We start from the raw sequence: 16,187 nt of genomic DNA, 5'->3' as shown, positions 1-16,187 counted from the left end.
GCTCAACAGACTACTTAACATTTAGCTATGCTACTGGACTCCCTTAGAACTGAGGCAGAAGCACACTTCAAATTTCTTGCAGACAGAACTTTCATCAAGAAAGAAGAGTGAATTAAAAAAATAAAATATTTGTTGCAAATTACTTGTTCCACTCCATGTACTACCTATCAAATGATACTTTTCAGGAAAAGCTTCTCTAGACTTGTCATCACCTCAGATGCCTTTCTTTGTATATGAAGTCAGCATATCTTTTAGGGTGACTAAGGATGTCCTCCGTAAGTTCATAGCAATCCTCCCTCAAATTCAAGAAAGCAGATGTTCAGAAACTTTGAAAAGTTTACATTTGGTAGTTCCTGTTGTTGTTTTTTTTTTTTAAATTTCAGATGTTTGTGCTGGTATACTGTTCACACTGGAAAAATTTTAGTAAGTGAGAAGACAGAATGCTGCTATATAGAAAAGTATGGAAATGAAGAAACCAGAAATACTACATTCAAATGAGACTGGTGATGCAGATACATAGTTTCTGACATGAAAAGGATATAAAGGAGCCATTTAAAAATTTTCAGTATTGTTTTCAGTTTGATCAAATCACCCTTGAAAAGGCACCGCTTGTGTTAGACAAACTTTATGTGTGTGTTATTATAGAACCTTATTACAGAAACAAGCTGTGTCTAGTGTGTGGGTAAGCATCTCTATGGTGGAATATCACCCAGTTATATCACACAGACTGGTTGGTTAATATAAAGTCATACCAGAGCTTTGGGGTTCAAAGAACAAGCAGGAAATTACCAAGGTAAAATACAGTACATGCAAAGAGAAAGAAAGAAAGAGAGCAGTGAAACGTCCATGAAGAAGAGCTGAGAAGGTGAGGAAGGGACAGTGAAATAGAAAACCAACAGTTTAAGGGCTCTGGACAACAGCAGTTCACTTTTTGCCTGCTGTTTCTCATCCTGACCAAAGTGTTTCACTGCATCCTTCCTGCATTGCTTCCTTCTCCTTACAACATCTGAGGGGTGTTGGAGAGACAAGACCATGGTGTACTGTGGTACAGGGTACAGGCCCTGCATGGGCCAGAGAGGTGTTGGAAAGAGTTGCCTATAGGTATAGGCCTGTGGCTGTTCCCAGGGCAGTAGTTTCTAAATTTGTTCAGCTCCTATAAGGCTGTGAAATGGGCAGTTGTCTGAGTGGGAACATGGCTATTCTTTCATTAAAGATTACTGAACCACAATTTAACAAATGGCTTTGAACCACTAGGAGTATGAACTGAACTCATTAGTAAAAGGGAAAAGTTTACTGTCCCATTGCTAATTGGCTATAAAATCTGGACTCCTAGAGCAAAGTCATTAACAGATGTCATGGATAATTTATATGGGAGAACTTTAATGGACTTCATTTTTTTCCTAATGACAAAGCAGGATAAGTAGGTGGATATAAGACTTTTCTCCACAAACTGCATGTGCAATATGTAGGAATGGACTGACTACTCCAGTTAAAGGGTGCAAACATAAACATCTCACAAAATGTTTACATGAACTCTTTTGTCCCTAGGACTGACAGAATTATGCTCCTACTCTCATGACTAAATGTGATGCTATGTTTCAAAGAAAAAAACCTGCAATGTCAAAATGGTTTATGTTGTTCTCACAGATTTTTTTTCCAGGAAATTTAAATTTCATGGATCTCATCTTCCAGGATAAAGCAATATACAAGCATTTGCATTTCATTTGTATCAGAAGATATGTATTTCTAGAGACTATTCATATTTCTGTTGAGCCAAGGAAAGATAGATTGAACAATGTAGGATTTTTTTTTTTCCAGGATTACCCTTCAAACCTCAAAATCTGAGAGCAATTGTTCATGCTTAACTATCCCCTGCATCAGTAATTCTTCCTCTGGTGAACTAACTACAGCTCTTTGGATTGATGGATGACTGCCTTAAGACTGATGTCCTGTTGACAAGGCAGATGTGGAGGCACCAGAATTCAGAGGCCCAAGGCAGGACTTCTGGTGCAGGACAATATGTAACATACTGCCAGAGAACACATGGCATAAATATATATCGATAAGCAAAAAAAGAAAAAAGAGAAAATATATAGGCTACGAAATGGTAAGTGTCTTAATAACAATTTGAGAACCTAGGCTTCCTACCATACTAGATTAGAATTTCCTATGGGAAATATATTTACTTTTAAATAAACATTGAACAGAAAATCTCAATTAAATTTTAACACTGATTTTTGTTTTCTGGATAAATTTGCATTGCTTCAGGTTAGACTACTGAAAGTGAAAAACCCCACATTTGAAAATCCTAATAAAAGTGGATAAAGCAAGCTGTTACAGACATCTTGGACTATATAGACTCCCTTGTATCATGCAAGATTTTATTTTATTGCACATATAAGCAATTAAATACAAAATTCCTCCATTCACATTGATACTCCTAGCAGCTGTTGCAAAAGTATTCACTGATACACAGATATTCCTCTCTAATCCTCCACATAAGCCTTGTAGCCACAGAGGGCTTTGTAGAGTCAGCACAAATCAATGCAGCTCATTTAATTAATGCTGAAGGGGGAAATAATCTCACACTAATAAGGCAGCAGACAAACTATCCTGACTGCTTGACTGTGCCTAAGGTCTTAACAGTAAACGGACATGAATTAGGAAGAGTAATACGACCTATATAAAAATGCTGCATCTGTCTGCCATGCTACTCTGTTTGCCTTCAGTAGGAGCACACAAACACAACCCCTGCTCAGCTTATGTGGGTCATGATTCATAATTGATATAGGATGGAGAAAAACTGAATACTGAAGAGCAAATAGTCTAGTTCAGAAGCATGGCAGTGGCTTCCTTTTGATTTTTTGTCAACACATAATTTAAAGGAACAGTGAAGAGAATCTCTCTCATTTTTTTTCACAAATACACGGAAACAGATGGTTGGCAGACACATGTCATTATCCACAGAGCTCTAGTACACTACTCATGGCAGGGATAAAGCTATGAAAAAAACCTGTGGCTTTTCTAATGGAAAAAAAAACCCCTCTCACAATTTACTAACAATATAGGTATATGTTTCTATTATATTTCTTATTTATCATATTTTTCCAATAAATATTCTATTTATTGTATTTCTCCAATAAAATTATCTACGTAGTATTGAAAAGCAGGAAGCAGAGGAAGAGCAATTAATGTGTCTTCCACCAAGGGAAACAGGTAAACAACAGCTCAGTTACCACTTTCAGCTGATGTTACCACATCTGCTGATGCCTGGAAGCTATCAGCTCCTGCCCACACTCTGCAGAACTGGAACAGATGAAAAATACCAGTAGTAGAGTATTTCAAATGGCCGCTGAATAGTGTAAACTTTCTTACAAATAAATTTAACTCAAATGTGAAACTAAATATTTTGAAAATGAAGTCAAAATATTTGGCATATATAACACAAATAAAAAAGGAAGTAAGGAAAAAGCAAACCACCTTGTCTCTCTGCAGCTGAAATTTTGGTTTATTTTCAATTGTTTGTTTGGGATTTTTTTGAAGCACCTGTTAAGCAACAGAAAGCTAACGACCCACTGTAGAAGGACTTCTGCCCTCTTCTTCCCAGAGTTCTAACCTAGCAGTAATAATAGAGTTATTTAACTATATTTTGACTTTAATTTTCTTTTACAGTCACTCCTGTCTTTTTGAGAAACTTGTTTGCATTTGGGACTTTATAACTGCACCCAGAATTTCAAAAATCATCACAAGAATCCTCAGAGGGGTATACTAATTTAATGTGGTCCTTGTGTCACATCTACCCTTTAGCTCCTTGGTTTCTGTGAAACAGTTAGTCAACTCTTAAATCTTTTGAACACGAGATGTGCAAAGCAGGAAAAAAGAACCCTAAAGTATTTATTCTTTTGCTTCTGTTTACCTTTTCTTTTCTGAATAAATCAAATGAATTGTGATGAAAAGCAAGCAACATTTTGCAAAACAAACAGCTTATGAATTTTTTGGCACAGCAGAACAGGTCTGTCTTCTTATTCCTTCCACAGTGTGACTTCCAATACCGACCTGTTCATGGCCTTATAAATTTACATGGCAATATTGACATAAAACATTTGAGAGTCTCACAATTTGAGTTTCTTGTGTCATTTGAATATATCACAAAACATATCTCATTATATATTAATAACATCAGTGTGGGTGCAGTTTGTCCCTCTTGTCAGATTTAGAGGTTGTTGTCACAGCTGAAGAAGTTCAATGATCTCCATTTCCCATTTCAGGATTTCATAAGTGTCAGAAGACAACAAAAGTTCAAGTTGGATACCAGACAGGAAATGTTTTCCCTTAAATGTTGGTCTTGTTTTCTCTCTTACTGCAAGCTAATTAACCAAATCATATCCTATAAAAACTGCAATTACATATTAACTTGGAAAAGAAATAAGAGACCCACAGGAACTAAGAGTGAAACAGATATAGCAGAAAAACCTGACGACACTTTGGATCGGTTATAAAACTGGTGAAAAATCCTGAGAAAAATCATTGCTGTAGAGAGATAAGCACTAAATTTTGTTAAAATTTACAAAAATAACCCAAGCAGGCTTGAATCATGTGTCCTGTCAAGTTCTGCTTGAAAAACCAAATGTAGATTGATGGGAAGCTACAAGCCACTTTTATTTTCTAGCAGGTGGGGTACTATTGTGATACTACAGAAGTCCCCTGTTGATTTGACATAATATAGTTTTTATGTTTGTTCTTAAAGAAAATAAAATAAATCAAAAACAAGCAACAACAACAAAGAAACCTAAAAAAATGAAAAAATCCCCAAACAAATAAACAAAAAACCAACCAACCAACCAAAAAAAAAAAAAAACAACAAAAAAAAAAACCAAAAAAAAAAAAAACCAAAAACAAAAGAAAGAGCACACTGATATCTAGAGAAGATGCCAAACTGAAGAACTGTCATGCAACAAGGGCATGAGAAAAAGAAAAGCATCATAAATAAATGCTAGGGAGATATAAAATAAGATATAACTGGCAAAGCAGAAGTTTGCACATGTTCAGAAAAATAAAACAAATCATCAGAAAGCAATCCATGAATAAAAAATAGTTATTCAGAAAAGGCAGTAAACATATACTGAAATTAGATTGAAAAATCTGTATAATTTGCTCTAGCTCCCTTGTATTTGCAAAAGTATGCTGGAACCTGGAAAAATGCTGAAGGCAGACAATAAATTATGTAAGCTTTATGTAAGCCTATACTATGTGTGTGTACAATACCTATCAATAACAGAGGATCTACTGGAAAGGAGACCATAATTTTGGTGACATATTCACCAGCATCAGTTTAACCCTTTATCATCAAAATCATGTTAGATGCTTAATTCCCTGTATACATGAAATTCCTGCCAAACAATTTTAAGAAAGTAGAAGGAATACAGGATTAGTTCAATACGAATTCCAAGCTTCATCTGCTCGTACATTACACCATGGACCAAGTTAAGGTGTACTCTTCCTCTCAGATGGAACTGATGAGAAAACACAGGCAGGAGGGGTGTGAGGTGGGGGGTGGTGTAGTGGAATATCAAGGAACCAGACACCTTAGTGAACTGAGCTAGAAAGAAAGAATTCAAAAGAAAACAACACCTGAAAACAAAGGGTTCAGTCATCCCAACCTACAGTAAATGCACTAATGACAAGAAAACACTTCCACTTTACAAAGCTAAAAGAGACTTCAAGTCTCCCATGAGAAAAAAAGGGATGGAACTTGAGAAAGAGGGCACAATAAAGCAATGCTATATTGTGTTTTTGAAATGATGTCAGTGACTGCTAATAGCATGTAAACAGTAGCCCTAGCTACAGCAGGAATAACAGTAACGTAGTGTTAGCAGCTTTTCCACTGGATTATTATTCATTAGGGTCACTTTGGATGTTGGCCACATTCACTGACAAAATCTACTGGATCAGAAATTACTATAATGAAGGGAGAGTTATGTCAGGGTAAACAATGATGATTTGGAATATACTTTTTTAATACTTTTTTATTCCTCTTCTATTTCTTTGATTCTTACAATGGAATTGCACCTCAAAATGCACTACCAGGGCTTGAAAGCAGCTACATCCATACTTGTACTACACAACAAGTTGTTCCTAGCAGCAGCATGTTAACTACCACATACAACACCAACAACATGTTCTTGGACAAACAGTTCCTTCCCTTTTTTTTTTTTTTGACACAAAAGCTGGCAGTGCCCATTCTTGAAGTCATTGAAAACTGATTGGCAGTGGGCCATCAATTCCCCTAGCTTCCTACATACTGAAGTGTTTTTACAATTTTCCACTTTTCAAAGGTCTCTGAACTTAATGCTCAAAAATCATGAATTTCTAACACAGTATATGCTAACGCCCTGACTTGATACATTGAATTTCTAGTTTATCATATCTCTAAACTGGAATTAATAGTGTAAATTAAAATTGCCTTATTTAATTCAATTTCTTTGATTAGCTGTTTTAAATATATCCAAGTAAAAATGAATTTTTGTTATCTTAATTTAACATTAGAGAGTAGAATGCATACGTGAATTAAACTTAGATTGACCTTTTATTGGCACTAACATCCAGCTTTTTATACCAATTGCTCAGATGCAAGTTTGCACTGCAAGCAAGAAAAAAATGAACACAAAAACTCCACTGATGTCAATTAGCACATTTCTGGCTCACTGAAAACCAGAAACTGCCAATTTTGATCCTAATGCTACAGATGCATCCCCTTTAGGAAGGAATACTGTTCCTTCCTGGAGCAATGCAAATACAAAGAACATAAAGTCTTTAACCATCCTAGATGGTTTTACACATGATAGATTTACACAGAGAAAAAGTGCTGTGTGCTGTGGAACTCAGGTCAATGCATGCCTACTAGTTAAGGTGCTGAAGAGCAAATGATAGAGATAAGGCTATTTAAGGACTTCAAAGTTATCTGTGGAAATAATTTCAGCTTTTCCAAAATAGTCCTGTGTTTGTTTATTTTTTGTGAAATTGTCTCTTCTAAATGGCTTTATTCTCAAATTACTAGGCACAGTTATCAGGAAGAATAACAAAGTTTTTTTATTTTTTCAATTGAAATACTTAGTAGCTTATCACAATTTTATTTAATTTTACTACTTTAAAAGTCAGCAAAAATGTGCTGGGCCTGAAGGTATCTTGGGATAAAAGGCAGCCTAACCAATAAATATTAATCTGCTAATTCTACTTATACATAAATTATGTTAAATTTAAATAAAGCACATAAGTAAACAGATGAAAGAAAATAGGTCTGTAAATACCATGACTGTTGCATCGTGACGTTTCCACAAGTCGATTGTTTTGGTCATAGCATGCCATGGCCTGGTAACGATAGCCTTGTCCACATTCCTTAACATCTCCTTGTACCTTCATTCCCAGCAAAACTTCCATCTTACCCTCTGGTAAAATACAGTCTGACCAATTTCCCACAGGCTGAGCACTGTACTTGTCACACGGGCAAAACTGATTCTCAATCAGAGGATACAACTGAGAATTTCTACATTTGTCCTTTTTCTTACTTTTTCCTAGAAAGAAGAAATAGTTATTAGCAAGTTTGTATCAGTTTACAGCTTATCTCCTAAAAATTTCATTTAGACTTCTGTAACAACAGCTTGCAACTACATATACACGTTACATTAATCTTCATTGAATTAGGTTATTGACTTGAATTTCTAAAGTAGTGGATACCTACAATTTGCACAAAGGCAATTCCTTTTTTTAAAAGAAGATGTAGTTTATATTTAATCTGGATTAAAATGTTTCAGGAGTAAAGTTTGAAAAAGTTAGTAATTAAACAAATACACTCTTTTCCTCCTATTTCATCACCAGTGTGCAGTTCAACCACAAGATTTCTTTCTGGATCAAGCTTTTTCAAGTTGAAAGAAGAATCAAGATAGAAGTAACATGCATCTTTGCTACACTAGTACCTTCTTTCAAAATGTCAAAATACTTTAATCACCTGTTATCGTACATTTGTTCATAATTACCGTTCTTCCCCTCTAACAGAATAAGCTCCTTCTCTGAATTTGTTTCCATTCAGTTCTGTTCTTGTTTTCTTTCCTGAGCTGGAGCATAGGCATCCATTCAATTTCCCCTTTCCATTAAATATATTTCAATCTTCTCTTTGGTAAACTTTACTAAGTTTTCCTTTCCATACCAGAGAGTTCATATAAATTAATACAGTAGTATTGCAAAAGTAGTGATTGTTACTAAGTAGTATCTAAGTAGTTGTTACTTAGATATTACTGTAAATTAATATTCTGTCACATTTTCCTTGCTATTCAAAACAAGGCACTGGACATAACTTTCCAGCATCCTTAGTTCTTGTCTTTGCTACTGTCTTCATTTAGAATAGAGAATGGGTACTTGGAGAAAAGTTTATCCTTCTTTTGACAAGACAACTTCTAACTAAATCCATGCTTATCCTCTGGAAGTATTTACCAGGGATAATTATGAATTCATTCCAAGTCAAACGAATTAGGCTGGGTAACACATTGCCACAGAGAATACACCATAGCACATATCACAGAGTTTGCAAGTTTGAAGGGGTAACTTAAATGAGGACAGGAAGTATCACAAAGTGTTAATAATGTGGCAGGAGAATATATACTTTCTTATTCTGTTTTTAAAATAAAGAAAAATACTGTTAATCAGTTTTGCTCATTTTTCCCTTGTGGAAGCAAACCTGACATAAAGCTTACCGAATTATTAGACAGTCACAGTGAGGCTTCTTGAAAATCATGAATTATTCATTGTCCATTGGTCTTCTGATTTACAATGGGATGGAGACAGGGATAGGGTTTGGATCCTATCGCATTCTTTCTAAGCCTGCTAATGGGCACCCCCCTTAGCTAGCTTTCCTCCACTACAAACAATACAGACTAATTGGCAAAGAGTGCTGTGACAGAGGCCAAGCCTCACTCTTGAGGTTTCAACTATAATTTAGAAGAAGGGCATGGGGTTTTTTTCACTTTATGCAGAAGAAAAAATAATGTAAAAAAAACCAAAAAACAACAGATTAAAAAGAAGTTGAAGAAAAAAAAGTTTCAAAGTGGAACAGTGTCCATTACGTAGAATTAGGACAAATCTGGGGCAAGGGCATCACTGGTAAATCTTTTTTTTTCTGCTAAGTAAAACCTAAAGAGGCTTCTTGGGACACAAAATAAGAGCATTATTACTTGTCTCAAGAAATAATGCAAAAAATTCAGCAGTGTATTGCCTTATGTTGTCTGTGGTGCTGGATGTAGACAATGAAAAATGGCGAAAGAAAGAACTGGGAGAGCAAATATTCAGCCAGAGAAAGGAACGGCTTAATCATAAATCTGACATTCAGGTCTGCAGCTAAGTTCAAAAGAGGCAAGCCAAAGATTAAGGCTGAAAATGGTGATCTATAGCAAAATGCTGAAAACCACTCAGCTGCCATAGTGATTCTAAATGCACCAAAAAATGCCATGAGAGAAGGAAGCCTACTTTAGCCGAGATCAGGTGTGGGAAGAGGAAGGCAAGTGGGTTAACATCTGATCCTGTTAACGTGAGACGACTGCTGACTTATCTGTCAAAAAAAACCCCAATCCACATAGAAAAAGCCAACTAACACCCACACCCCCCCCTCCCCCACTATGAGCACTGTATTTAGAAACAAAAAACTCTGTTCTGTGTTCTCCCATCTTCTCTCTAGCTACTTACCCATATCAGGAGTCTCTAACATACGGCACAAGTTTCTACTCCTGGGTATTGTTTCACCAGCAGTATATAGAGCATGACACTGGATCTGCTTTCTGCCACTATGACAAACACTTGTCATAAGGGAACCTCTGAAGGCCTCAGATTTTAAACAAAACATTATCAATAATTAATAAAAGCAGCATTATTTTGCTTGTTACTCTTACCAACAAGAGTGCGTTTTCTTGTCCTGACTCCTCCACAGTCTCCATTACAGGGAGAAAATTTTGACCAGTTCGTAAACTGACAGTCATCTTGGCAGGGAATCTGGCACATCTGTGTTAAGGGTGGTAATGGGCCAGAGTATTTAAGGCACTCACTGATGTCAGCTTGTCCTCCATCTTGTCTGCGACAAGTAATTGCTGGAAGCAAAAAGAGATGGAGTCTAATTCACCATTATTTTATATGAATGTCTCTATTCAATTATATCTACAGTATTCTATCAGAAAATAACACTGAAAGCTCAGAATACGTTTACAATGACTTAATATTTGCTGCCAGTTTTACCTTGAATGAATACATTTGACATTTCTCACTTAAGATTTTGTTTAAAATAATTTATCAGGACTTATCAGGAAAAAAGAATTACAGGCAACTGTAAATATTATAAAGGTTGCATCATGTTATCCACACCTGTTATACTACTTTACATATTATCATTTCCCTTGATATCACTAACACTATTTACAATCTCAGACATAAAAATAAAATTGCAGTATCATCTTAAGTAACTTAATTGTACAAGTTATAAAGTTTTACCAGCAAATTGCATTTTAGAAAGAATCGATAGGCTTAAAATTTAGAAGGAGATTTGAGTTCTGGATACCACCTAACCCTTTACAACAGTATTGCTGTCTGACTTTCTTCAGCAATTTTTGGTCTTGAAAAAGGTTTGAAGAATACAGCATGTTTCCTAGGGAAGGATTATCAGCCATTAGGGGTACAATTTTATAGAACATGATAGCCATGTCCTGAATAAAAGCTTCTTCCTTAAGAAGAAAAACAAGTTCCTTAACGAAACATGAGGTCACACAAAAGTAAGGAGTTGGAACATAAGGATTTACAAATAATAGGGAGGGCAGTTGTTTCATTAATACAGTCTTTAACAATCACAGAATGGTTAATGTTAAGAGACCATTGGAGGTTCCTGCTGAGGCAGAGTCGCCTAGGGCACAAAATTGTGTCCAGAAGGCTCTTGAATACCTCCAGGAAAGGAGGCTCCACAACTTCTCTGGGCAACCTGTTCCAGTGCTCAGTGAAACAGTAAAGAAGCTCTTCCTCATATTCAGGTGGAACTTTCCGTGCTTCAGTTTCTGTCTGTTGCCTCTTCTCCTAATACTTGGAACCACCAAGAAGAGCCTGGCTCCATCATCTTGACATCCTCCCTTCAAATACTTATAGACATTGATATGATCCCCTCTCAGTCTTCTCAAGGGTGAACAGACCCAGCTCTCTCAGTCTTTCCTCACAAGAGAGATGCTCCAGTCCCTTAATCATCATTGTCACCCTCAGCTGGATCTGCTTCAGCAGTTCCATATCTCTCTTGTACTGAGGAGCCCAGAACTGGATGGCAGGTGCAGCCTCACCAGGGATGAGAGGAGGGGCAGGATCATCTCCCTCAACCTGCCAGCAATGCTCTTCCCAATGCACCCCAGGACACCACTGGTATTTTAGGCCACAAAGGACATCACTGGTTCATGGAAAGCTCATTGCCCAGTAGGACCCAAGGCCCTTCTCCACAGAGATGCTCTCCATGAGGTCAGTCCTGGTGCATGGGGTTACTCCTCCCCAAGTGCAGGACACTGCACTGGCTCTTGCTGATTATCAGATGGTTCTTCTCTACCCATCTCTCCTAATTGTCCAGATCCTTCTGAAGGGCTACACAGCCCTCAGGGGTATCAACCACTCATCCCAGTTTTGTATCACCAGCAAGCTTTCTGACTACCCCTTCATGAAAGTCAACAATGCTCTATAATTGTTTCTCAAGTTGTTCTTGGGTTTTTTTTTTAAGCATGGTTGCTTATCTATTCAAAGATCAGCAAATCTAACTTTAGTTCCTTCCCCAAAACATCATAAGACTTATTATACAGTAACAAGATAAGAAACTTCTAGTTGTTTGTTCACACAATAGAATTATATTTATGCTTCTTGGCATCTGACAGCACACAGTAGATGTGGTAGCTCAACTGCAAAATAATTTGGGTCACCTATTGTTGCAGTAGCATTGCATCCAAATATTCTGTATTCATAGGAATATAGCTTTTTATATTACACTCCATAATTTAAGCATAGCTCTTCAAACGTGCTGACAAAAATCATTTTATTAGCACAAATTGAAAAAAAACCCAAGTTCAACTTTTGGAGAAAAGGGGAGCATGAATGCAACACTTCAAAATAAAAGAGAAAATTGCCTATAAGTGGGCAAGAAGAGGGGCAGGTGCCTATCTCTTCTCTCTGTTGACCACTGGAAGGATGTGAGGGAATGGCCTGAGGCTGTGGCATGGGGCATTAATCTCGATATTAGGAAGGGTTCTTCACTCAGTTAGGAACTGGAACAGGCTTCCCAGGGAAGTGGTTACAGCACCAAGCCTGACAGAGCTCAAAAAGCATTGAGACAACACTCTCAGGCACACGGTGTGACTCTTGGGTCTGTTCTGTGCAGGGCCAGGTGTTGACTTTGATGATATTTGCAGGTCACTTCCAACTCAGGATATTCCATGATTCTATAATTATTTCCTCCTGGAGGAAAAAAGGAAACGAGAAATATTTTTTTTAGATTGTTTTAAGGGAATTGTAATGATCCAGTGACCTATGATTTCCTAAAAAAGCTTTTTAGTCTGACAGTTCTAAACTAAATTTCTGTCTCATGATGACTTAGGAAGCTGAACTTGATGACCCATGTGTTCCGTTTCAAGTCCATGTGCCTACTACAACATATCCAAAGGTCCCAAGGGAATTGTTTGTGCCACATGTCTACCGTGAAACACTGAAAGGGAGGGGTGTGTGTTTTTCCTGAGATACTGAGCGAACAACTTCCCTGATCCTTGACTGCCCTTTGGACTAGGGCTACCCGCACTGTTTGTAATAGGCTCAGTACTGCATTAAGTTGTGCTTATTGAGGGACTGACCAGCTGCACACTGTCTAATACAATTATTCTGTCAAATCCTATTACTATTAGTGTAGTTTACATGAGGAAATATTTCTTTTCAGATATAATTACAGTGATTCAGAGAGAAAAATCAAGTATCTAAAAACTGAAAATCCATACTATCAGATTTCTAAGATTACACAAATATTTTGGAAAAACACAAGTCAAACTGCTATTTTCCAGTAGAAGCCTAGGCTATAGCTTTGGATTCTTGTGAGATGCTAATAGTGCACATCAATACTTCTAAGGTAAAAACATAGTTCAGACTAATTTTACCATGTGGAAATTCACGGAGGTCAAACCTAAATCCTCTGTCTTGAGTTTGGCCTTACTATATGCACACATCAGCAAAACTAATTGCATTATCTTCACTGCATTCTCAGGGAGATACACAGCCCCATTTTTAGCAGTAAAAACTGTGCCTAGCCAAGGGCTAAAAGACAGCAAACTAATTAGACAATATCATAAGTTTTTTTCAAAAGTTTAATACTCATTTTACATAATGCCTCCCCAGTAGCCCTTGGATAGGACAACAAATATTGCCCACCAAAGAACATTCTTTCTTTCTAGCTAAATTGACTTTTTCTAAAACCAATATTCATTCCCTCATCTTTCCTTGTTATAAAACATTACTCCATGAGCAGATATCCTTTATGTCATAAATTTTTTCAGACTTATATTAATGTATTTAATTTACATCAAGCAGACTCAGGTGAAAAGCTCCCCTGAGGTTTAACACTCTGTTTCTTTTCCAGATTAACTGTCAGTTGTACTGTAGCAATCAGAGCAGGAAAACTCTTCATTCTCAAGACCTACATATTTCACCTTAATAACAACACAAATTAGAGGACAGCTTGGAATACTAATTCAATTTCCAAATCTTAATTTTCACAGTGCCTGTCTGTAACTACTCACGCTACTTCAAGTTGACAAGACTGGGACGATTCTCTCTATATTCCATTTTCCTATTGTTATTTTCCAGATATCAATGTGAAAGGTTTATACTCCTTATGATGGCTGAAAAGTGGGTATTTTTCCATTATGAAGCAGGGATTTTGACAACAGTATACATTCCATTCATACACTCTTTTAGCCAGCTAACTGTCTTGACATCTGAAATGCTCTTACTGTTAGAGGAGTTACTTTTTCCACTCACAAGCTACTCTGGGCAAACTCATCCCCTGCCTCTTTGGCCTCTATGGTTGTTTAAGTAGAGGTTGCTGAGATCAATGATTTACTCACTATACAGAGAAGTGTCTTCAACTATCATAAAGCTATACTGTACCAGGCTAATAATTTAGCTTATACCACAACATTATATTTATTACAGACATTAGCAGTAGGTGGAAAGAGAATGGTTCATCCATTGCTGAATTAAGCAGAGTAATTATTAAGTGAAACACAAAACAAGAGTACAGCTAACAGAAAAATCAAATTTAACACGGAAGACATTCACTTATAAAACTGTTCTGGTATTTAACAACCATTAGCTCCCATAAGAAAGGTGTGAAATAAATAGCAGTTGAAATTTTATAGACAAGGGACTTTGATGTAATTAAAACTTTATCGAATAGCATTGTTTCCACCAAGTCCCCACAGGACACTACAGGTTAATATATTTCTTGCTGGCATAATGAAACACTGAGACTGTACTTTAGCAAGTCATGTCATGTGGGAGTTTATAAAAAAACCTTTCAAGTGCTACCATCATTAGCATACTTCACTGACATTTCACTGAGGTGTGAGATTCAGTGACTCCTATACCTAAAAATTTCTTTATAAAGGAAGGTTCTCTATTGTCCTTTCTTTTGCTTGTGACATGATTTTTTTCTATTGCTGAGTATTTTTAATAACAAAAATATTCTTTTTCAATTCTAGAAGACAAGAATTATTTCAGCACACTAACTTTTCTTATGCCTTCTATCCATGTTGTCAAAGCTACGATTTCATCTATGTTTATTTCTTTCTTTTTGGGGACACAGCAGACTAGACACAGTGTGACAAAATATTCCTACCACAAAGTATCTTAAGAAAGAGCATATGCTCTCAATATTGTGAAAATACAAGACTAAGTGCTCTTTATGTTCCAAAGACAATAACAATGCATTTCTGCCAAATAAAGTTCCCTGGAGACTGTGTCTTTTTTTTTTTTTTTTTTTTTTTTTTTTTTTTTTTTTTTTTTTTAAATAAAAAATTACCTTCTCATGTAAACACTGCTTTTGAGAAGTTGTACAAATTCTTACTTATGACTCCTGAAGTTGATCACTGCACTTCGCAGTGACTAAAATACAAACCAGGCAATAGAGCACTCTCATCTGTTAAGTCTCAATGACATCAAAATAGCAGTTTAGAGCTCCATGAAGAGCAGCACTCCATGATTTTGACTTCTTCCCTGTGCTTTCAGTAAAGGAATAAAGCAACCACAACAGCAAAGTCCCCTGCCTCCACAAACAATGCCTGGAGAGGGAGGCTGCTGTCTCTGTTTAGCTGTGGAGTGAGAAAAGAGCTTTTGACCTCTGGTTCTGCCTTCAAGCCTCCCCATGGCTCTAACAAGCCTGCAAGGCCTCTCTGTGTGCCCATTACCATCCTGGGAAACTTCTTCCCATTCCTCTGTCTTTCAAATAACTACATACACCCTGTGAATGAAGAATAGTGAGAGCTCAAGGTAAGGTCTTTAATAAAGGCCAACTCCCAGTGACATCAAGCACAGCTGTTCAGGTATTTTCTCTGACAAACAGGTTACTTTAACTTCTGTTTAAATTTGCAAATAACATTCCTCTTTCTATTACAGAATATGCTGATGTATTTTGGAATTTTCAGCCCATCCTCCTAAAAATCTCTGAGAAAGATTCTCTGAGGAAGATTCATGGTGGCAAGGACTGCAGGCTGTGCATCCTTCTGCAAATGTCTTTTCGGTTACTGGCATGGCCCTTACCATGTGCAGCCATCCATACACATCATGATGTGATTTGGTTATTGCAGTTTGGGCACTCGAGCTTCTCAGCTGCTACATGCCCTCTTCAATACCATTGGGATGCAGCAGAAGCTACTGGCAAAACAATTTTTATTAACTTTCTTAGGTTTTCCTGTACAATTCAAAAGGGATTTGAGCTGTATTTCTAGGTTTCTTCCCAAGTCACTGAAGCTGAGTGACTGATTTAAGATATGAGCATAATGTAACACGTACATGCGTAAGTTGTTCACAATTTCAAACTTAGTATCTTGGGTTAACTAAGCATTTTTCTCACTTGGTTTTTGGCTGGTGGCTGT

At 36.8% G+C, this 16,187-nt stretch overlaps 1 protein-coding gene across 1 annotated transcript in view; it reads right to left on the bottom strand.

Moving 5' to 3' along the window:
- THSD7A (thrombospondin type 1 domain containing 7A) overlaps positions 1-16,187 on the bottom strand; it is a 278,494-nt gene that overhangs the window by 35,552 nt on the left and 226,755 nt on the right. The window contains exons 14-15 of the mRNA XM_066196734.1: positions 9,936-10,130; positions 7,308-7,571 (exon numbers count right to left, since the gene is read on the bottom strand). Coding sequence (XP_066052831.1) covers positions 7,308-7,571; positions 9,936-10,130 — 459 coding nt within the window. The remainder of the gene's footprint in view (positions 1-7,307; positions 7,572-9,935; positions 10,131-16,187) is intronic.

This window comes from Chamaea fasciata, unplaced genomic scaffold (genome assembly GCF_029207755.1).
Source record: "Chamaea fasciata isolate MVZ Bird 193981 ecotype frontalis unplaced genomic scaffold, bChaFas1.0.hap1 SCAF_1, whole genome shotgun sequence".
NCBI classification, from domain to species: Eukaryota; Metazoa; Chordata; class Aves; order Passeriformes; family Sylviidae; genus Chamaea; species Chamaea fasciata.
The sequence above is the reverse complement of the archived record's forward strand: the minus strand, read 5'-3'. Positions and strand labels throughout refer to the sequence as shown.